The sequence below is a fragment of the Malaclemys terrapin genome, chromosome 5 (assembly GCF_027887155.1).
Source record: "Malaclemys terrapin pileata isolate rMalTer1 chromosome 5, rMalTer1.hap1, whole genome shotgun sequence".
NCBI lineage: Eukaryota > Metazoa > Chordata > Testudines > Emydidae > Malaclemys > Malaclemys terrapin.
The window spans coordinates 54,697,695-54,722,138 of record NC_071509.1 but is presented as its reverse complement, the minus strand read 5'-3'; the positions used below and the strand labels follow the sequence as shown (position 1 = coordinate 54,722,138).

Genomic DNA, 24,444 nt, shown 5'->3' with positions numbered 1-24,444 from the left:
TATAACTACTTTTAAACTGTAATGACAATCATTCATTTCTCGTGATTCAAACTAATTTAATTGGTAGAAATGTGTTTGCAGTTTACATGTATAGATTTTTATCTATTTAATTCTGTGGTTTTAACAGTCAAAATTGCACTAGAAGCTTTGTAAAAGCCAGCCTGCTTTTTGCCCATTTCTTGCTCTGAATCCCAAAGATCTGAAACATTCAAAGATGTTCTCCTAAGTTTAGGGACAATTGTGGAGTCGCATATGTATGTTTCAGTTACAGAATACATTTTTCATAAACCATTGTGGAATGGAAAATACTTCTAAATTCTCTAAGTGCATCATAAATCTTTTAATAGTTTGACAGAGTTGTCTCAGTCGAGTTGGCTAACTCAAATGACTTGAAATGTTCAGTCTTGTCGTCTTTTTATTTCCCTACCCCCTGCCCCCCCCATGCAGTCCTTCTTTCACATATGCGTACTATTCAAAGGCAGGAAATACTTTTCAGGCAATCTGGGCCTGGTTGTTGAGGCCCCTTTCACAAAACATCAGTCTGAATTTAGTAGACAGAAGTCACTGGGAAAAGCTTGACAGAATTCTGCTTAGTTAAGGCTCCCTCCAGCTGCAGAGGGTGTTTTTGTTAGAATCACACATTGAGCATAACTGCTTAGAATAGAGCAGTGATCTCAGCAACGAAATCTGAACTTTTATGCTAGCAGAAACTAACTGGGACTGAGTGATTTTTGGTGGGGGGTTGTTTTGTTTTTGTGGCCAAAGTTTTTAGCGAGGTAATGTCTGTGATTTCCACCTTCTCTTCATATAGGTAAGGCAGTCTTGGAATCTTTTATACTTTGTGTTTAGATAAATAAATAAAGCTGATTTGAAAAATCAAGACATTTTCTGTAACTGCTTAAACTGACTGTCAGTATCCTGCAGTGGAGCTGTCTACATTTACAATATCAAGAATATAACTGGAGGTGATAAAAAAAATCACATTAAGCGGTAGACTGTGTGCCAACTACATTTATCAAACTTTGACAAATCTAAAACAAAATCTGCATGTGTTTTATATTTCTGTCTATAAAAAATCAGAGTGATATGCTAAACCTGATTTTTTACATTCAATTATAAATTGTTGCATGGTTTGTTTGCATTTTTTTAATGGTCATAAAATAGGAAAACTAGAAGTGTGAATGATTTCTTTTTCTTTTCTTTTTTTAACCTCATTTGCCAACAGGAAGGGCATTTAGGGCTAGGCTTTTTTCCTTGGTACTAATTCTCAGAAGCAAACCTTTTGGTAGGAATATCATTTATACCTCTGTTGGTTTTGTCTCTAGTGGTTTTTCCCAGAGCTACCTTAGTTATAGTTCATGTCTTAAAAATAAATATTCTTAAAAGTGTAAATTCTAAATGTGAAATATTAGGGCATATTTCCTGACAGATCTGGTGTTAACTAGGTTTCATCAATCAAGATGGCAGAATTAAAAATAACCGAATGCAGCTAGATAACTGTTTTGTCGTGTGGAATCCTATTCATGCATTTTAGAAGGAAGAAAGCAAAAAACAGTAAATATATATTGATCATAGTAAACTGAACTGAATCTCATTAAAATCTTAATGTTTAATATTATCAATAAAAGTAGCAAGAATCTTTTTGAGCTATTTAGAAGAAAATTTAGCATATCTTTAATTTATATGGCATAAACATAGTTGGCACTACTCTCTATATAGTAGGTTATTTAATTATTACGGTGTTATGCACATTGGAAATGTATTTGGCAAACTAAACCATAAATATCCCTTTGTCTCTCAATATATCCAGAATGACAGCTATTGCACAGAAGTAATATGAGACATTCTTTGTCGCTTCTGTGCGTCATTAAGATTCTATACAGTTATTGGCCAATTAGGTAACTAAACATGAGTCATCACTTCAAATATGTTGGGGAGAGCTGAAAAAAAGTTTTAACTGTGTTTTTACCAAGTATTGTTTTAAGAATAATGATCCAGAAGTTTCTCATTGCAGTGTGGCATGAAGGGGAGCAAAGGAGCAGAAGGGGCCCAAATACCACAATGGAAAGGAGCAATGGTTTATATCCCATGCTTCCCCATCCCTCTAAGACAGAGGATACCCTTCAGTATGAATGCCTGCAGGGTTACTGCTCTGTGGATAATGGGAAGTGTTGGTCCGAAGGAGAACAAACTGAGAATTGCTGCTAGATATTGTAGCATCCTGTCAGGATTCCATGGATGTTTGGGTAGAAACTAATGTGAAAATTATTGCTGGCCCTATTGACAATATCTTCCCCTTTTGTGACCCAGAGACCTTCATTGCCATAGCCATATTGGGGAAACTAATGGCAATGAAGCTTGTTGCCATGCAGAACAGAAGGCCAGGAAGCAGCATGAGGAGACAGGCTTTTCATATGACTCCTCAGGATTCTGAGCAGGGACCTGATATAACTGGTGATTCTCAGTCTTAATGGTTTTGCAAAAATGCTCCATGCTGTATTCTCTTCAGAGCCAAGCACCCCTCCCCCAGTTTTGATCCTGCCAGCATTTATACACATGCTTAACTCTACGCATTAGTCCAAATGAAGAGACGAGAGCCCAGCAAAGGATAAAAAGAATGCTCCTTTTCTGATGGAGCAATCTTGCGTGGTGCTGAGCACATTTTGCAAAGATTTCATTTACTTCAATAGTAATAGAAGGCACTCAGCATCTTCTGGGGCTGCGTTGTGCCATCCATGAGAAAACAAAACTGTACATCTGAAAACCAGAATGCCAGGTTTGTCATTTTAGCTGTGAGGGTTTTCTATGAGCAAAATGAAGCAAAGTTAATAACTGGCCACTTTTTCTTAAGTGGAAGAAATCCTTAAAACAAATCATCTCTCCAGTACTCCATTTATGTTTATACCCTAACATTTTCTAGCTATTATACTTTGTAAGTTTTAGTTCCAAAACAAAGCTAAAAATCACAAATACTCTGCTCATGTATCACCATCCAAGGGAAATTAATACATTTAATTCCAGTTGCCAACACAACTATATTTCTTTAAAACAAAAGATAGATTGGAAAATTTTGTATAACTCTACTGTACCTGAAAAAAGAGGATGTAATCTGGTCATTTTGCAAACACTTACCCATGAGTTTAACTTCATGCACATGAATAGCCACACATGGAACAGTAGGACTAATTGTACGTAAAGTTAAGTACGTGCATAAGTGGTGACAAAGAGTGCATCTGAGAACAGAACAGATGCATCCTACACCACAGAAAAACTAAGGCCCCAATCCTGCAAGCTGTTCTGTGCAGGTGAACTCCTATACCTGTGTGGAGCCTGATTAATCTCCAGTAAGGATCCACATGAATGGACAAGTTAGTAGATTTTGGCCTAAATTCTATTGACCTTCAGGACATTAAGCCAGGATTATTTTTCGCCCAGACATATGAAAATTGGAGAGAATTGTCTGAAGGGACAGGGGATTTATAGTAGGTTCCTAGAACATGCAGCTAGGTGTTGACCTTAGCCTTTCTATAAACATAAACAAATAAAATAATCATCACCATTTTGATTTTTCAGTATTTTCAGTTATTATATTTTTTATTTATGTAAGCAGAGTCAGGATGAGCTCCACCCTGACATCTGGTGGTGAATTATGGTGAGTGTGGAAAAGAATTCCAGGGGCTGATCTTGTTTGCATAGGCACACCCCCCACCTGGCATGAGACAACAGCAACTATAGTGGATACTTTGGATGGGGTGGGATCCCCAGTTTCTCTGTTATTGGGGCAGGAGGAATAAAGTGTTGTTACCCTGATTATGTGAATCAAGGACAATGAAACTGTTTTATGACAGAGTGTCTCACCATCACCTAAGTAGCACTTGCTAGACAAGGGACATGGGTTCCACAACCCAGTGAATTGAGAGAGGATGGGGACAGGTATTTTACCTGATGGCATGGCACCCCTTTGAGGGCTTGAAACACCAATTCCACTACTTTTTCTCTCCACTGTTGAATGTCAGAGCTAACTTTGATTCCATTAGGAGTCTAGTTACAGACTGCTGAGCTGAATTCACTTTGGGCCAATGGTGCACCAGCACTGGGGCTCCCCTACTATAAGCTGGAATCACAAAAGAGGTAAAGTTATTAAGAGCTGAGATCACTGAGTGCTGTGTTAACTAGTGGGGGAGCCTAAAGCTATATTGCTAAGTGTCTGGCGGAGCAGTTTGCAGGGATGGCGGGAGGAGTAGCAAGCGGCGTGGAGCCTTGCAGGGATGGTTGTAGTGGCCCAAGGAACGGTGAGCGGAGCTGTTTGCGGGGACGGCTGGAGCAGCTCACAGGTTGGTGAGCGGAGCGGAGCAGCTAGTAGAACAGAGCAGTTCTTGGGACAGCAGGAGGTGGACTGGCTCGTGGTGAAGGCCGTGGCGGAGCCCCACGGAGAGACGGCCAGACGGCCTCGGATCACGTAAGGTGACCCTTAACACCCTGAGTGCCCCCCTTTTACTCTGGGGCTGTACTGACCAGGGACTGAGACTTTGGGGGCTGTTGGACTTTTGGGACTTTGGGTGGTTGCTGGACCCAAGAGACTTTGGGGGTGTTGGACTTTGAGGACTCTGGGTGATTTTTGGGTTGCTGGATTCAAGAACCAAAGGGAAAGGACACAGCCCAATTTGCTGGGGTGGGTCTTTTGCTCATGATTTGTGTTATGAATCCTGTTTGTGGTGTTTTTCCAATTTAATGCTGATGTCGTTTACCTCATGTTATTAAACATTTTCTGCTACACTCAGACTCCGTGCTTGCGAGAAGGGAAGTATTGCCTCTTAGAGGCGCCCAGGGGGTGGTATGTAATTGTCCCAGGTCACTGGGTGGGGGCTCGAGCCGGTTTTGCATTGCATTATTGAAACGGAACCCCTAGATACAGAACCCAGCCCTTGTTGCTGCCAACTTAGATGGGCAGAAGGGTTACATTTAAAATGTCAGAAATGCTAGGTTTAATGTTGCAAGGTATTTTTTTTTCTACTCTTAACATGACTTTTGTGAAAACTATCATTCCTGGAATGCTATCTGAAAAAAAATTTGCATTGATTTGTTAAAAAGCTTACTCTTTTCTCTAAAAGGTATATTTTAGAATATCCTCCTCTGAATTTTAGTCATCCTGGTTCCATCTTATATGATCATTATATTAATGGGAAAAAAAAGTTCAAAGAAATTATGATTATTTTTGATTTGCAGTTTGTGTCCTTTTATTTGGGGGGGAAAGGTGGGGGCAGAGTACGTTCTGTTGCAGGGTACGTTAAAGAGTATAGTTTGGATCAATTATATTAATTAGTCAACTTTTCCAATCAGTCAATTTGAAAGCACTTTAATATGTGTTCATTACAGGGTTCTATACTGATCCATGATGGAGAAAGGATTCCCAAATAGTGTGGCTTCTACATCAATAAAACAATTTTTTACTTGCTAGCTCCCTCAATTTTCTGTGAGCAAATGACTGGAGGCTGTAGAACTCAGATTTTCAGTTGCAAAATGTTATTTACAAATAAGTTGAATGGTTAGATCCACTTTCAAATCCAAACATTTTGCAATATGCAAAACCATGATCCAAAGTTGTACCCCAACATCACATGCATGCAAAATTCCAGGTGTAAATTAATAGTAAGGCTGTGACTAGTCTGAAAATATGGTTTTTAATTCTCATAACATTGTGAATGTATTTGTTATATGTTGATTATTGTGAGTTTAGTTTATCTCCAGTCGTTACTTGCTGCTGTTGATGATGATTTTAGGAACTATGTATTTGAAGTGTAATCCTGTGGTAGAGGAGATATAATCCAATATTATGATAATTATGTTTTCTTGAATGAGGAAAACCTCTTACATTGAATTTGGAAGTGCCTATTGTTTTACATTTGGCAGATTGTGCATCAACCACTGAACATAAACACAAAAACAAACCCTTAGGCAATATGTATCTTTAAAAGCTGGTTCAAATAATCTCTTTAATGTACTGCTGTCTCCAGTTCTTTTTTTTCCTCTTCTTTTTTTTATTTTTATTTTTATTTTTTGTCTTTTGCTCTTCTAAGGGTTTTTCATCTTATTTTATTATTTCTTTTTTTAAAAAAATCAAAATGGGGACCAAACTAGATCTTTGAACAATGGAAAATCTTGGATCATGATTTGAACTTCATATATGATGCCTGTTATCTATTTGCATCTCTGTTTCCAGTCCAATCCTTTTTTTGTCTTATCCAGGGGTTCTCAAACTTTTTTTACAGGCGACCCCTTTCACATAGCAAGCTTCTGAGTGCGACCCCCTTATAAATTAAAAACACATTTTATATATTTAACACCATTATACATGCTGGAGGCAAATCGGGATTTGGGGTGGAGGCTGACAGCTCACGACCCCCCATGTAATAGCCTCATAACCCCCTGAGGGGTCCCAACCCCCAGTTTGAGAACCCCTGGTCTTATCTATCTAGACTGTCAGCTCCTTGGGGCAGAGGCCAACCACCACCCCGGATTAAAGCTTCTGTTCCTGAGCAAGCTCACAGAAAGATAGTCAAAGGCCGAAAAGCTCAACTAATGTTCTAGCCCTGGCACAATCTGAATTCAGGCCAGGATATGGGATGGAAATAGCTTTTAGTGGCACTGATGGATGATGATCCCTTGCAGTCAACCCATTCTCATCCTCCTAGATCTCTCTGAATATTTGGCACTGTCTAACATGAGACAATGCTGCCTCACCTAAGAGAAGTTGCAGGAGTCCAAGGGAATGCACTAGAATGGTTTGAGTCCTTCTGGAAGGGACACACCTAAAAAGAATTGATGGAAACCATGCCTCCACTACTAGACCCTTCACTTGAAGAGTCCCACTGAGATCAGTTCTCTCCCTCTGGTTCTTTTCAACATCTACAGACTGCCACCAGATGAACTAGTCAGACAACATGGACTCAAGTACCAGCAATTTACAGATGACACACAGCTTTACCTACCCTTCACCACATATGACCACACAAGTGCCACCAAGATGGCCCCATGCTTGGATGAGATCAGCTCATGCATGAAGAACAGCTGGATGAAGCTGAACCCAAGCAAGACTGAGGCCAGGCTGGTGATCAGTGTGACATTCAATGATCCCTCAGAGGAAAGGTTCTGGGCAGAGATCTGGTTCATGAAGCTCTGCATTACAGAACCATAGAACAGGAGCTTCTTAAAGGTACAGTTACTCACAGGGAGAGTAAACACTTTTTGAAAAGTTTGACGCAGTCTTCTTTAGTTGAATTGACCAATTTGTAGGTCTGAAGCATCGGAGAGCAAAGTTTTCAACCATCTTAGTTGGCTATGAAACTCTGTCCCTTCCTAACAGATGACATGTGCTCAGTTATTAGATATCTTTGTCACCTCCCACCTGAACTACAGCAATGCAGTATACCTAGGCACAAAGCCATCAGCCCTTAGGAAACGACAACAATTACAGAAGGCTATGGCACTTCCCTCAGCAACACAGGCTACTGCAAGAACATCAGACCTATTCTCTCCACTGGCTTCCCACAGAATGCTGAGTCAAGTTCAAGGTTTGGGTCCTTTTCGTCAATATGCTGACTGGCCTGAGCCCAAGATACTGAAAAGATCTCCTGAAGCTTTGGGATAAGAAACCAAGTTATCAACCACTGCCTTTAGGCACAATGAAACTATAAAGGAAAAGCTCATCTGTGCAATGGAAAAAAAATTCTGGGAGGCCAATCTGGAAATGTGGAACTAACTCCCACTGGATCCAAGGACATGGATAAACCTCACCACCTTCCACTACTTCTACCTGCCTTTGATAACATAAACACATAGTGGTGTGTTAATTTAAAAAGCAAAACACCCTCCACCCCCAAGAACAGAACCCTACCAAAACAAAGCCCTCCACTGCAGACCAGTTCTGCAGACACAGTTCTTCCCTTGGGAACAGTATGAGTGAGAGAACAAACCACACATGACAGGTGTTAAGCGCTATTGGAAGGTGCTCAGTTACTACGGTGATGAGCATGGTATAAGAACATATGTAAAATGGAATCGCATTTTATGAAACTGGTATCTCTCACTTATCACCCAGCTGCTTTGGAGAAAATATGTCTAAAATACAGTAGTTGCACAATCTCTGCATATATTTGTCAGCAGTCTATCCAGCTGATTAGAGCGTATCATAGAATGAAAGCTTTACCTCCCTTCAAGTCGTCCTACATGGTATTGCCACTACAAAGTAATCTGTATGTAATATAAGAGCCTCACTGCTCTCTAGTCTCTTCAAAAGGCCAGTTCCAGTTGCCATTCTCATGGCTTGTTGCAATTGCATCCTAAGCGATATTCCAGATGCACTTGCCCAGTTTCCTCTCAGGATATTTTCAGTTGCACCCAAATGGGAATTCCTATCACGCTTTTACTGGCAGCCTGTACCTTTTCTCCTTAAACCTCATGTCCACTAGGAAACAAAGCCATTGCTGACAGTGGTATTCAGCAGTCAATTCCATTTAACTGTGTTGAAAAAGAGTTTAACGACTAGTGTACATGGGATAAAATCTGTTTTCAACACTATATTATGTATAAATGTGTAATTGAGACCTTGTTCAATCAAATCTGTCACGTTTCTGTAATGGTGTTTTTTGTCCCATCTACACTGGCAGTTAAACTATTTTCATCACCGATTCAGCAGTGGGACTTGTTGCTGACAACCATTGTCAGCAGTGGCTCGAACAGGACCATAGCCTATAGCATTTTTTCTTTAAATTGTCTCACTCCTTCCCTTCTATTGGAAGCTTCAATCTGGTAGGCGTTGGAAATAAAGTCAAGCAAAATTAAATTGGTTTCAATATGACAACCATCTATAGCTAGAAAACTTGGTCTTTACACTGCAGGTTTGGGGGGTTTGTTTGTTTGTTTGTTTCCATTCTGAATACATTGATTAGTTTTTCTATTAACTCCACCACAGGTTAAGAATGATCATCTTGGGTACCCCAGATGTGTTTGGAAGTTTTAAATAGATACTTAGGGTACATCTACACTCTGAGCTGGGGGGAAAAGATGGTGAGATGGATCTCAGCTCAAGGAAACATACCCATGCTAGCTAGCACTGATTGAGCTAGCGTGCTAAAAATAGAGTGTAGCCACATCCACATGAGCAGCAGGAAGGGCTAGCCACCCGAGCACATACCAGTGGTCTCAGAGAGCTCATACTCATGGAGGCTAACCTGTCCATTTCACCCATGATGCTGCAGCAACACTCACTCATGCTAGTTCTGATAAAGTTGTCTTGAGCTAGGAATCATGTCCCCAGCTCAAAGTGTAGACACACCTTCAGATAAATAAGACCCACTACCTGCAGTTCAGCATGAAATTCATCTTGAGCCTGATTCTGCTTCTATGAAAATCAATGGCAAAAGTGCCTGACTTCAGTGGCATCAGGACTAAGCCAACTGTTGGTTTTTGTTGTTTTCCCCTAGAGGAAAAATACTAATTTAAGATAGCTGCTGCTATTCGATAATATGTATGGCACTCTGTTTAGGTAGACAATTTATTACTTGGAAAGTCACACAAATAAGTAACATCTATGAGGCATTCAAAGCTGAACATTCACACATTCAGAGGCCCAGATTATTTCAAATGTATAATTTTAATGGTTTTTTTTTCTGTTTTATTGACTAGCTGTCAATATTAGATCATACAAAGAGTACAACGAAAAGATGAGCTTGGGTAGACAAATTCATGCTAGCTCTGCTCAAGAGAGCACCCTAAAAATAATGTAGCTAGGGGTAGCACAGGCAACAGCTCTGATTAGCTGTTTGAGTACAAACCCACCTGTACCCTCTGGGTACGTTCTAGGGCAGCTAGCTCAAGCCATTGCCTGTGCTACCCCCAGGTACACTGCTATTTTAGCGCACTACTTCAAGCACACTCCTATTTGCAGTGTAGACATTCCCACAGAGATGTTAAATAAGCCTGGGGAGTGTGGAAATAGTTCACTTTGACTATGGATCCTGTCTTTTCCCTACCCTTCTCCTTGAGGGGAGGCTGTTTCTCTAACTCAGGAAATAAATCAGATTAAAAATTAAAAAAAGAAATATTGTATGATCACCAGTTAGCTATTATTTCAAGCTCCCTTTGTATATTTCGAAGGGGAACAAATCATTATAAAATTAAGCAACTCGTTAATGTTTGTTGTTTTCTAAAGATAAATCAAGATGTATTGCGAAAGTTTGGAATCCTATCTTGGTCAGTTTATGCAAACAGTATTGGTTTCCAAGACTTTGGATTTGTCTGCATGAACCATTTGCCGAGCTTACTTCATAGTTTGATACATCTAATTTCTGAGGTTTTTTTGAATATTGTTGGACAGCCTGATTACAGTTAGACTCGCTTTCTGTAATATGTTAAGTATCTTTTGCATAAAAGTTTTAAACAATCTTAACAGTACTATATTTTTCACTGACAGCTAGTAAAATATAATGGGTGTATTCTGATATGTCAAAATGTATTAAAGAGGATACATAATGACTTCCTGTGGGATAACAAAACTGATTCCCTCTAGAAAAAGGAAATCCTTACAAAGTCACAAGGGATGAGGCCTTGGGTAGTTTGTTAAAGGCTTCTATTAGCGTATGGTCTCATGGATTAATTACCTTCTTGTCTGATTTTTGTTAGAAAATACTAACTTCCTGTAAAAACTTTGTTAGAAATTATAGAGTTTTTGTTAACCAAGTCCTATATGATCTATGTTTACTGTAAGTGACAGATTTTATTTTTGTTTCTGTCATGAAAGAAAATGTATAGCTCAATTATGACTTTTCTTATAGAGGAACAGAGTAAGAAAATTGTAACTTCAACTTCTAATATAACTTTCTGGTGAGAGTTGGGGCTGGTGTATACACAACGTTGTACTAGTTTAACTAAAGGTGTGATGTTAAACCAATGCAATTTTATGTGTGCACACTCTTATGGTGGTTTAAACTTGGTTTATATCAGTTTAGCTTGCACCTGCAAATAACACCGGTCAGTCAACATATATATTGCTGTATGTCTGGTGTATCCCAGGATACTGGGAGCTCTTTAAATGGAAGAACAGATGTGATAGTCACCTATAAAATATTCACTAATTTCTGCATTGCAGGGTTCTATAGAAAATAGTGATTTTAATCCTCAAAGTCCAATCCTAGCACGCACTGGGATCAACTAAAACCAGAAAGGCTCACTGATTCAGGCTCTGCTCTGTTCCAATGCACTGGTCAGCAATCTAGCAATATTGCCAGGACACTGAAGAATTCTGTGGGGCTTTGTTTTGTTTTCTATATCACCAATGGGTATTATTGGTAACAATGTTAGTATTTTGGGGTTAGCCCCCCTGTTATGGGTATACAGTATAATGTTCACTATTGAAAACAGTTTTATATTCTTTCTTTTGGGTTTAGCAATATAATACAACTAAGTTGATGTGTTAACAATTGGCAGCAAGTTAAAGCAATTTGCCTGCTTTGTATTGCTTTAATAAAGAAATATGCATGTAACAAATTAATTTTCTAGTTTCTCACAAATGTTTGCATGGCAGTCAGGGTACATCAGAAATGACTGATTAAGAAAAGTACTGTATTATGGCACATCCAATTGAGTGTAATTAATTTAGGCATACAAACATTTGTTTACAAAAAAACTGAACAAAATTTAAAAGGCAGAGTATTTCTTTGAAGCAAGAGAGAGAAAGAGGGAGAAATGTAATGAGCTGAGCAGGGAGCTAAGTTTTAAGTTGAACTGTTTGTAAGCAACCTTCTGTCTTAATACCAGCCCCATTCACTTTCTTAAATACTGTTTGCTGGGTGGGGACAACACGCAAATGAAGGTGAAACAAAACTACCAAAATACATATTTTTGGTTGATCTCCTACGTGTGCATGTCTAATATGACTCTTTTATTGGTGTGTTGTAGAATAAAAAAAACAGTCTATCCTATTGTACAAAATGTATCCCATCTATAGCCTGAGCAAGACATAAGTGATTTCCATTGTTGAGATGGTGGGGGAATCACTCTTTGACTTGTATTGCTGTCTATCTAAATCTCTCCTTTGATGTGTTGATTCTGGAAGCACGAGGCAGGGGTGTGGGGGGGGGGGAGAGAGAGAATGGAAGATCCTGGCCTGGCCACAGGTTGGCGGTTTTCTGTCCCATATAGTGCCCAGACAGGAAATGGGATGCTGGGATCATGTCGCCCTCCTCGCAAATGTTGGGGGTGCAGTGTTTGGAAAGTACCAGTGGGGGAGAAGGTAGACGAGGGTGGAGGGGAGCTCTCTGAAGATGAGGGTAAGAAATAAGAGTAGAATAACTCCTCCCCAGACAGTACAGAGGGGATTAGAGAGAGAAGGAATTCCTAGCAGGCTCCATAGGTCTATTTTGGTAGACGATGGCGCAACTGGGCTTCCACTGATCTGCGGGTCACTGCTCTGTGAGGATGACATGGAAGGGCCTTCCTAACTAGTAAGCTTAGTGCTCTAGCTAGATTTGTGTGTGTCTGGTAAATCTTCACACTCCACGTTACTGTAATCTCATATTTTAGGAAACAATGAAAGTGTCCTTGTCATATATTTATTTGTCTTGAATTTCAAGCAAAACATTTGATATTATCTTATTTAATCATTTTGTCTGCTATCCATTAGACAGCCAACGCGACTGTGATAGCACAAGTAAAACAGAAGGGTTCCTAAAGTGAGATTTATTTGTTTTTCATCCCCCATGAAATATAACCCACCACATCCAAAAATGAAAAACAGTAAGGGATCTGTTCTGCCCTCACTGCACACATGTAACTCCATTTAACAGCAATGGGAGTAACACACACCCGTTAACCCTTAGAATGCTGGCATTTTTCAGACTGTCAACCAAACAAATGCCTAGGATGACATGTATAAATGTCCTTTGGAGATTGTATAGCCTGGTGCTATACACTCAGGTCTCCTGGGATTCTCTTCTTGATTAGTTTCAGAGTAACAGCCGTGTTAGTCTGTATCCGCAAAAAGAAGAACAGGAGTACTTGTGGCACCTTAGAGACTAACAAATTTATTAGAGCATAAGCTTTCGTGGACTACAGCCCACTTCTTCGGATGCATATAGAATGGAACATATAATGAGGAGATATATATACACACATACAGAGAGCATAAACAGGTGGGAGTTGTCTTACTAACTCTGAGAGGCCAATTAATAAAGAGAAAAAAAAAAAAAAAAAAAAAAAAACTTTTGAAGTGATAATCAAGCTAGCCGAGTACAGACAGTGTGATAAGAAGTGTGAGAGTACTTACAAGGGGAGATAGTCAACGTTTGTAATGGCTCAGCCATTCCCAGTCCTTATTCAAACCGGAGTTAATTGTGTCTAGTTTGCATATCAATTCTAGCTCTGCAGTCTCTCTTTGGAGTCTGTTTTTGAAGTTTTTCTGTTGTAATATAGCCACCCGCAGGTCTGTCACTGAATGACCAGACAGGTTAAAGTGTTCTCCCACTGGTTTTTGAGTATTTTGATTCCTGATGTCAGATTTGTGTCCATTAATTCTTTTGCGTAGAGACTGTCCGGTTTGGCCAATGTACATGGCAGAGGGGCATTGCTGGCACATGATGGCATAGATCACATTGGTAGATGTGCAGGTGAACGAGCCCCTGATGGTATGGCTGATGTGATTAGGTCCTATGATGATGTCACTTGAATAGATATGTGGACAGAGTTGGCATCGGGGTTTGTTACAAGGATAGGTTCCTGGGTTAGTGGTTTTGTTCAGTGATGTGTGGTTGCTGGTGAGTATTTGCTTTAGGTTGGGGGGTTGTCTGTAAGCGAGGACAGGTCTGTCTCCCAAGATCTGTGAGAGTAAAGGATCATCTTTCAGGATAGGTTGTAGATCTCTGATGATGCGCTGGAGAGGTTTTAGTTGGGGGCTGAAGGTGACAGCTAGTGGTGTTCTGTTATTTTCTTTGTTGGGCCTGTCTTGTAGGAGGTGACTTCTGGGTACTCGTCTGGCTCTGTCAATCTGTTTTTTCACTTCAGCAGGTGGGTATTGTAGTTTTAAGAATGCTTGATAGAGATCTTGTAGGTGCTTGTCTCTATCCGAGGGATTGGAGCAAATGCGGTTATATCTTAGAGCTTGGCTGTAGACAATGGATCGTGTGGTGTGTCCTGGATGGAAGCTGGAGGCATGTAGGTAAGTGTAGCGGTCAGTAGGTTTCCGGTATAGGGTGGTATTGATGTGACCATCGCTTATTAGCACAGTAGTGTCCAGGAAATGGACCGCTTGTGTGGATTGATCTAGGCTGAGGTTGATGGTGGGATGGAAATTATTGAAATCATGGTGAAATTCCTCAAGGGCTTCTTTTCCATGGGTCCAGATGATGAAGATGTCATCAATGTAGCGCAAGTAGAGTAGGGGCGTTAGGGGACGAGAGCTAAGGAAGCGTTGTTCTAAGTCAGCCATAAAAATGTTGGCATATTGTGGGGCCATGCGGGTACCCATAGCAGTGCCGCTGACTTGAAGGTATATATTGTCCCCAAATGTGAAATAGTTGTGGGTGAGGACAAAATCACAAAGTTCAGCCACCAGGTTAGCTGTGACATTATCAGGGATACTGTTCCTGATAGCTTGTAGTCCATCTTTGTGTGGAATATTGGTGTAGAGGGCTTCTACGTCCATAGTGGCCAGGATGGTGTTTTCTGGAAGATCACCGATGGATTGTAGTTTCCTCAGGAAGTCAGTGGTGTCTCGAAGATAGCTGGGAGTGCTGGTAGCGTAGGGTCTTAGGACAGAGTCTACATAACCAGACAAGCCTGATGTTAGGGTGCCAATGCCTGAGATGATGGGGCGTCCAGGATATCCAGGTTTATGGATCTTGGGTAGCAAATAGAATACCCCTGGTCGGGGTTCTAGGCATGTGTCTGTACGGATTTGTTCCTGTGCTTTGTCAGGGAGTTTTTTTAGCAGATGGTGTAGTTACCCTCCCTGTGTGACTATGGGAAAACTGCATAACCTTTTTAGACCTTCAATTTATCCACCTGCATTGATGAAAATAAAACAGATGTTGTAGCACTAATTTTTTTTTCTAAAATACATTGGAATGCTCACATGAAAAGTGTTTCACAAGAAGGAAAAGAGACTCTCAAAGCAGAATCATCCTCTTACTACCAAATTTTGCCTGTGAAAATAGTTTTGGGGCTGTGCATTTTTTAGGGGAGGAGAGGGACTTGCCTGGCTGTATGTTCTTTCCATCTTCCTCCGCCTCCCACACGCTATTCACTTGTGCCAGAATTCTGTTACCCTATGACTATATTTTCCTTTTAAGTACAAACTTCCACAAAGTTGGAAAACATGAAATGAAGCTTGCCATCCTAAAAAAAAGTTGAAGATCTCAGGGTGTGCACAAGTCCATTCTAAAAGTCACTTTGTCAGGGCATAATTTACAGAGACTCATCTGCACAGTCATAATTCTGCATTTCTTTCAAACAGCTTATGTGATTTGTCAGGACAGCCTTGTGGGCAATCGGAGCTTGCTGTAGTGGACTGAAATGACCCAGAACAAACTCGGTAGTTAATCTTCTTTATTGGTGAAATCAATAAGCAGATTCGTGCTAAGTGCTGACAGTTCTTATGTAGGGAGTGAAAAGTAGAAGTGTTTGCTCCTTGAACCTGCAATGTTTTACAGCCCAGTCATTTTGTTTCATTATTTGATAAAGAACTCGTTGCTCCATCTTGTATTATATGCATAATTTAAATAGCTGTAACATATTTCCTTTGCCCAATGGTTCATATGTTTAAATGTCAAAGCGAATAGATGAATGTACGTATGTTGCCATCTAAACTTATCAGATACAAGGACCAATTGGGGAACCCTTACTTGCACTCGTGAGAGTAACCTTACTGATCTCAGTGGGGTTACTTAACTGAGTAAGTACACACCAACATGAGTAAGGGACACAATCCAACTAATAGAGCTTTAGGGGACTTGTAAAAGATGTCTTAGTTAAAATTTAAGCAAATGCTCATTAAAATAGCAGAGCGCTTTAATGACTAAGGCCCTGATCTTTCAGTATGATGCACACAAATGATCTCTCTCCCTGCACAGAGCCCAGTTAAAGTTGTGGGACTTAAGGATTCATTCATGTGAATGACAATGACAGATTATGGCTTGATCTGGTATATGGCCACTAATAAACCACATTTTCCTTCAAATTCTAGAGCTACTTGAAGTGAGAAATATGCCAGAAAGTTAAATAAGTTTTCCCTGATTATTGAAGTTTTTGCCCCTTTAAGGGCCCTGTCAAGGCTGGATCCCCACTTTGAACTTTAGGGTACAAATGTAGGGGCCTGCATGAAAACTTCTAAGCTTAACTACCAGCTTAGCTCTGGTTCGGCTGCCACCATTTCAATGGATTCCATTCCTGGGAAACCTTGAAAAACCTTCACCAAATCCCTGGTGAAAACAGATCCAAACCCCTTGGATCTTAAAACAAGGGGAAATTAACCAGTCCCCTCCTTCCTCCCACCAACTCCTGGTGAATCAGTTCCAACCCCCCTGGGATCTACAACAGGGAGAAATTAACCATCCCTCCTCCTTCCTCCCACCAACTCCTGGTGAATCAGTTCCAACCCCCCTGGGATCTACAACAGGGAGAAATTAACCATCCCCCCTCCTTCCTCCCACCAACTCCTGGTGAATCAAGATCCAAACCCCTTGGATCTTAAAACAAGGAAAAATCAATCAGGTTCTTAAAAAGAAGGCTTTTAATTAAAGAAAAAGGTAAAAATCATCTCTGTAAAATCAGTATGGAAATTAACCTTACAGGGTAATCAAACTTAAAGAGCTCAGAGGACTCCCCTCTAGTCTCAGGTTCAAAGTACAGCAAACAAAGATAAACACTCTGGTAAAAGGTACATTTACAAGTTGAGAAAACAAAGGAAAACTAACACGCCTTGCCTGGCTATTTACTTACAAGTTTGAAATAGGAGAGACTTGTTTAGAAAGATGTGGAGAACCTGTATTGATGTCTGGTCCCTCTCAGTCCCGAGAACGAACACACTCCCCAACAAAGAACACAAACAAAAGCCTTCCCCCCCCAAGATTTGAAAGTATCTTGTCCCCTTATTGGTCCTTTAGGTCAGATGCCAGCCAGGTTACCTGAGCTTCTTAACCCTTTACAGGGAAAAGGGTTTTGGAGTCTCTGGCCAGGAGGGGTTTTATAGTACTGTACACAGGACAGCTGTTACCCTTCCCTTTATAGTTATGACAGGCCCAATCCTGAAAACTCTTCTGGATGTAATACTTACTACTGTAACTAGTCTCATTGGAACCAATTAAACTACTCATATTAATAAGAATGACAACAAGTAAATGGCTGCAGGATTGGGCTGAAATTTAGCAGCACAATAAAGAGGTTTATAACATTTGTGAAATTCTGAATAATCATCAACTTCAGATCCAAGTCTTCAGACAGTAACTGGAGGTCTGCACTAAATGGGTTTCTTTTCATGAAGAAGAAATGCAAACTTACTTTGTGTTCCAGGAGTCACAAGATTTAATACATTTTGTAACCATGGAAATGGATATCTTATGACGGAAATAGTGAAGAGAGACTCATTGTGAAAATCTGGCCCATGAAGCCAGTTGCCTGTCTATTAGCTTGTTTATACCATTTCTGTTTGCTTGATATTGGAGAGTAATCAGAAAGTAAGCCATGCTAAATCATAGCTGCCATCAAGTTTGTATGATAACTATTAAAGCTATTTCACAAAACATCCTTTTAAATTCCTCCCTTCCAACCCCATGCTCTTATCTTTGCTTTTACATTTTTGTTTCAACTGTTCCTACTCTTGGGTCTTTCTTAGAGTTGAATCAATAACCCAATCTCTCTCATTTCTTACAGATGTTAAAATGATGAAACTCTCTCTCCCTCTGGAATTCATTGCAGTCATGACATCTCCTCTGGTCCTGTATAGAATGTACCTTGCAGCCTGTTGCTGAACTGTTATGACATGTCTCTAGCAATCAGAAAGAGAAGCTGGGAAGAACATGTGACCCAGTGGATGGGCTTGCCTTTTAATTCTGTTGAGTATAATACAGCATGTCATCATGGACTTGTAGCTGATAACTTTCAAGAAAGTATGGAAAAAGATGAAGTTTTGAATGTGGACCGGAAAGAAAAATGTGCTTCTTTACCAGACTGCTGTCATGGTGGAGAACTGATTGGCTTCCCTGCAAAGCTGCTTAGCAACATTTCAAAAGAGGTGGATGAAAATGATAACCATGAGGATGAGGAGCATTTTCTTTCTTTGGAGGCCAGCACAGAAACTTTGGTCCATATTTCTGATGGTGATGATGACGATGTTTCAAACCTCTGTTTGGATAAAGTTAACCACCAGTTCACTATTGGAAGGAAACTAACAGATGAAGAGCAGAGTTTAGGAGGAGCAGGCTCCTTAACAAATATGGTAGCAATGATTAAAACAAACAGGGAATCTAACATTTCTGAAACAATAGGAGATATTGATGAACTTGACTATGACACAGTCCCCAACGAAGAGAAGGAAGAAGAGGACATTTGTGGCAGTATTGGGAAAACCCTGGAGCTTTGTAATTATAAAGGCTTAAATGAAGTAATAGATGCCCCAAGAGAAAATCTCTCCAGTTCTCTAAATGTGAAGGAAATTATGCCTGAGAAACAGCTGCTTCATACTGCTGTAATTGCACAACAGCGTAGGAAATGTGATGCTCCTAAAGATAGGCATGAAAAGGCTGACTATAACGTGGTCCAGGGTGAGTTTTCTCCTGGTCTGTATACTGGCAGTGGTAGACAACCATTCTCAAAAGCAGACTCCAGCAACTACCTTATGCAATCTCCTCTCAGTTCCCATATAATGTCAATGGAAAATGGACTGGATGAAAGTGGTTACACAGAACCTCAAGTGGTTCCTGAAAAAAAATGCCTTACAAATATCAGTCCAGTGGAAGGCACGCAATATTTACATTTGAAGGATAATCTGTCCACCCATGAATCTACAGACAATCAAGTGAAACTGCGCAAAAGAAAGGTAGGATGTACACAAATTACGGGGTTTGGTTTCAGTTTTTGTCAACTTTTTCTCATGTAATCTCATGGCTGATTTATTGAAGCAGTAAGGTAAATATCACTCAGAATGTTGTGTGGATGCCAGGTGTTGCAAATGCTTCTGCAAAACAATTTGGAAACATGCCACATGGATGCAAACTCATTTTTAGATCTGAAAATTACGGTCTTGTGAATTTGGTATGTTCCTTATATTTGTTTATATATATATTTTTGTTGTGGTGTTTGTTTGTTGTTTGGGTTTTTTTTCTTTGCTAGTACCAAATATCAGAGGTAGTGTTTAGATATAAGTGATGTCTGCAGCTGTATAGGACCTTTGTTTAAAAGGGATGGGGAGGAAAATGTTACAAACTTGTAAAAGAAATTCTAAAATGTCTATTATTGGGGCTGTGAAGTACAGGAAGCAGCTATTTGAGTTCCAGCAAAGCCCCATGAGCGAGTTCTCACAAAATGTTGCTGGTATGAAGATAGAGGAAGCTCTTGATGTTTTCAGACTGAGAGCAACAAGAAAACTTCACTGGCTCTTCAGACAGGGAAAAGAGAATAATTCCAAAACTCTAAGGGCATGTCTTCACTGCCCGCCGGATCGGCGGGTAACAATCGATCTATTGGGGATCGACTTATCACGTCTAGTGAAGACGCAATAAAATCGATCCCTGATGGCTCTGCCGTTGACTCCGGATATCCACCATGGCAAGAGGCGGAAGCGGAGTCGACGGCGGCGCGGCAGCGGTCGACTCGCCGCCGTCCTCACAGCCAGGTAAGTTGACCTAAAATACGCAACTTCAGCTACGCTATTCACGTAGCTGAAGTTGCATATCTTAGGTCGACCCCCCCCCAATAGTGTAGACCTAGCCTAAGGGCCAGATCCCACAATCCCAGCAGGAGCAAAACTCACATTGACTTCCATAGGAGGGATTTGCTGATCATCGGACTGCAGGATTGGGCCCTAAGTCTGTTTCTGCTGGCTGTGTTGCTTAGGGCTTGTCTATGCGGTGTATTAGTACAAGGGGGTGAATTCCAATGCACTCTAGCCTCCTGCACATTAGCTGGCTGGTGTGGGTCTTGGTGGGGTTCACTAACGGTTCCCTAGTGTGTGTTAATTTACTCCTGTTTCAAATCATACCACATTAATGCACATTACATAACTTTTAGTGAGTGCCAACAGGATCCACACAGTACAAGTAGCACATGACACCCTCCTAGTGCAGACTAACGTACAGTGTAAATAAGCCTTTATTCTCTCTATCCAATACCTATGTCATATTGGTGGTTCTTCTCTCTGCCTATCTATCTGCTAACATCCTCAATGAACAATAATCCCCAGCTCGTCTTGTCTTTTTTCAGAAATCTGGTTTCTATAAAGTTGTGGTTTTACCATCAGACAAGATCTTCAGTGTCTTAGTGGTTGTTTCACTAAATCACAACCTCTGAAGCATGAACCAGCATGTCCAAACTGCTGTATGCCAACACAGCATCTTGAGTTGTGGCTATCACTCCCTTGTGTACACTGTTTGGTAACATTAACACTCAGTAAGATTTTGTTATGGTTGGAAGCTATATGTAGCTTTTACAAAAGGCTCTAGAAACTCTCATATCCAGTCTTGCTTTAGAGTCAAATGCTGTACTTCATAACTCTGTAATAACTGTTACATTGATTTAAAGTCACAGTATTTGTGACTTACCTCTGTTAGTTCACTCTTTCCTTTTTAGTTCTCTCTGACCTGCCATAGTTACCCCTGAAATCCTTACAATTTCACATTTAGCTATCTATATATGTGAGGGTTTGTATATAACACTTGGAAATGCTGCCTTTTTTATTTCCATGGGTGATATCACTGCATTGATTCATTAGCACTGGCTGGTGCTATTATGATGCCCTCAGTAATTCTGCGTTCAGTATATTACTTCTGGGATATGTGTCATTGAAGTGGTAATAGTTGTCAGATAAGCCACACAGTCAAGAACTGATTTCCATAGACTTTGAATAATCATTTTTTTCCCAAATGCAATTGCTAATTTTGGTGTGTGTATATAATTTATTCAGCTAAACAGATTAATTTTACAGCATATATATATATTCATATTATTTGAGACCATATCATTGTTTTAAGATAATACAGTGTGTGATTAGTAATGCTTACAATGGGATTTCAATGCAATGTGATCTGATTAAGATGCTTCCACCTGACATATATATACATATACTAGTCTATGTGCAATAGGAGTATGCAGAATATCTTTTAAATGCAGTGTGCAGCATGAGTATACTTGTGGTTTGTGGTTGCTACAATAGGTATTTTAAAAAGCAAGAATCTTTGAAGATCCCAGTAATACTGCAGTGGAGTACGGTGACAGTTGGGAAATTGTGGGAAGGCAAGCAAGCAAACTAGAGACTGTTGGAAAGGAGAATGGAAAATGTCTCAGGGGACGTGGCAGCCACATGGAAGGAAGGAACCGGAAGTCATATGCATGAGGAAACTGAAAAGGGGTTGTGTTCCAAAGAGCAAGGGAGCTTGGAGGTTATTTTGGGGAGAGCCAATGGAAGCCTGCTTCAAGCGACCTTTTTTAACCTGCCCTTGAAAAGGTTTGGTTAAAAGGAAGAGGTCTGATCTGCTCCTGCTTCCTAGTATGAATATTCTCCCTCTCTCTAGATGTGCAGATCCCTTTGCTAATGGTGTTCCTACCTTGATGGTTTTATCATTTAAATCTAATCTTATAATATTTTACAAGGATGATATTGCCCATCTCTAGGGACAACAATCGCTAATAAAAATGTGCCATGTTTCTAAGATGACACTGAAAACCACTTTTATAACGAGAACAAAACACTGGAGAGAAAACAGACTTGAAACTGAAACCAACCATAAAAGTCAAGTGTTTGCTTTGCAGTGGCTGGGGGACTTAAGGGATTGGTAATGGGATATAGGGCCTTTTCTCTCAAGGGCAGTAGTTCAACCTAGCCTAAATACTGCAGTTAAGGACTAACACACACCACTAGCTGTGGATGTTTGCTGTCCAATATGAAATAAATGTGATGGTCTCCGTCCAGTGCCCCATAAATAAGTGTCCACATCACTGCTAATAATAATAATAATAGGCACTTAGGTCCAGATTTGTAAAGGTATTTAGGTACCTAGGCACTTTCAAAAATTCCTCTAGGCCCCTATCTGCTTCTATGGGCATCTAAATATATTTAGAAATCTGGCCCTTACTGACATAAGATATCGCACCCTCAAGTGAGAGGCCAAAAAATGTATGGGCATGGCAAGTGAACTACCCTCTCTCTTCCAGAGATGCTCCCTGCTTGTCCAGGTTGAAGCACCCTAGGGTGACGGAGTGGGGAATCTTGTTCTGCTGTTGCCTGTGCTATATCTGCTCTGTAAATAAATACAGGGTCTCAACCTCCAAGACTGCCAGTCAGGTACATTTCACCAGCATTAAATTCCAGCTTAATCATTTGCTTTGACTATGACAGACGTGTACTGTCACAGTTTCACTCATTGAAATGCTTGAACTTGACCCCCCCCATGTTATAAATGGAAAGGAGCTGCCATTATGGCATTCTTCATGACTCTGGAAATTGCCTCTTCCCTTGACTCATCAGAGCTTATATTTTTAGCCTGTTTTCTGATGGTGGTTTGTTGAGCAATAGCAGGTGCCTTTATTGTTATGGGAGTAGTTATACAATGTTTAAGTTGCATGGCAGCTGATTAGTATGATATTTGAGTAGTTTTATTGTGTGTTGTGTTGAGTGTGCAGCTTATTATGTAGGGACATCTAAAACATAGGACCGATGTTTATTAGCAGCATTACATATCAAAAGAATAAATGATTGAATGAGACTAACTAGTCGCACTGTATGTCTGCACAGGGTAAAGAAAAACATAGTAATTGTTTGAACCCATTTTTATAGAGGTTTGAGAACACCGTACATCCTACTTATCCAAATATCTGAGGAGATGCCCAAACCTTTTGGTTATTCAGTTCAATGGCAGACCAGACTTTGAGGTGTTCTCTCAGTGTTGGAGGACCCTGGAGACATGCTTCAAGACCTGCTTTGGCCAGTACTCTCAGCTCTGATACTTCCATCTGGAACTTACAAGGTTGGAAGGGCAGTAACTTCAGTTCAAGTTATAGTTGCATAATCTCTTGTGTAGCATTGCAAGACTTAAGCTACTCTTATGTGGCACATAAGAGCTCGGCAAGCTCAGAAATTCAGTTAGACCTCATGGGAGATATGTGACATTTGGTAAATTGACAGTGGGTTAACAAGATTTTTAATAACAAAGAATATCACCTGTGGAGTTATGGAACTCTTGACCATAGCCATGCTGTAAAATCTGTGTCTTCTCAGGCTGTACTAGACTTCAATACCTGCCATAAACAGAGATAGATCTGAGACAGGTCTATGGAATGGAGCATACCAGGAGCTGTAGAAAGTTATGGGTGGTTTAAGAGATGGCTAAACTGAATAGTTTTGTCTTGTATATTTTTTTTTCTTCAGTCTCTCTCTAAAACATACACCACTAGCAATGAAATTTGCCAGCATACACACATCTCTGATTGGGGTGTAGAATTGCAGCCTCCAAAGACTTTTGCCTTAGGCTGACAAATGAGGTGCCCTTCAAATTACCACCATATTAGACCAATAATGGAGCATAAGTAGGGGATCTTATTACAGTTGACTGTTCAGAACTGGACTATGGAGGAAAAAAAGAATGTAGGTTTCTGTCTCAAGAGAAAAAAATGTGATTGTCATCACAAAAATCTATAAAGTTTGGAAACATTTATTCTTCATGGGAGACCACAACGCATTTGTGTAAATTATTATTATTACCTTCCTGGCAGTGGCTTACCAGAAGCAGGTACTGGCTACTTGTTGTCATAGCAATAGCTCCAGTTTTGTAGCGTTTCCTCTTCAATTAAGTGTTTCAAAATAAGGCTGGCTCCAAGGGTTTGGCAGTTTAACAAATGGAAAAAGCTTTTAAAAAACAGTGATGCAGAATAGAATAATAATTTTTTTATTCTACATTTATGCCCAACATAACCAAAAACTTTTATAGCCCGTTGAAAATCTCACCCCAGGAATACGACTATAGCTACAGCACAGATTGGCATATGTATTATTGATCTAAGAGACAGAAAAAGCATAAAAGGAGGAAGACTAGAATTATGGGATACATTTTCAATAGCGGGGACCACAAACGAGTGCACATGCATCCAATCACCACACATCCCTGCCCTTTCCCCATGTGCATATGAAAATGGAGTAATGATGCCAACAAACTGGTACTTAGCAGAGCACTTAAATAGCATATTTCA

The 24,444-nt window shown here is 40.2% G+C and overlaps 1 protein-coding gene across 4 annotated transcripts in view; it reads left to right on the top strand.

Annotated features, from left to right (window-relative positions):
* Positions 1-722: 722 nt before the first annotated feature.
* DLC1 (DLC1 Rho GTPase activating protein) overlaps positions 723-24,444 on the top strand; it is a 417,446-nt gene continuing 393,724 nt past the window's right edge. For 3 of the 4 annotated variants that reach the window (XM_054029698.1, XM_054029700.1, XM_054029699.1), the window contains exons 1-2: positions 723-811; positions 17,920-19,084. In XM_054029698.1, the coding sequence (XP_053885673.1) occupies positions 18,029-19,084 (1,056 nt within the window). In that variant the 5' untranslated portion in view covers positions 723-811; positions 17,920-18,028. The remainder of the gene's footprint in view (positions 812-17,919; positions 19,085-24,444) is intronic. The other variant, XM_054029697.1, reaches the window with a different exon arrangement.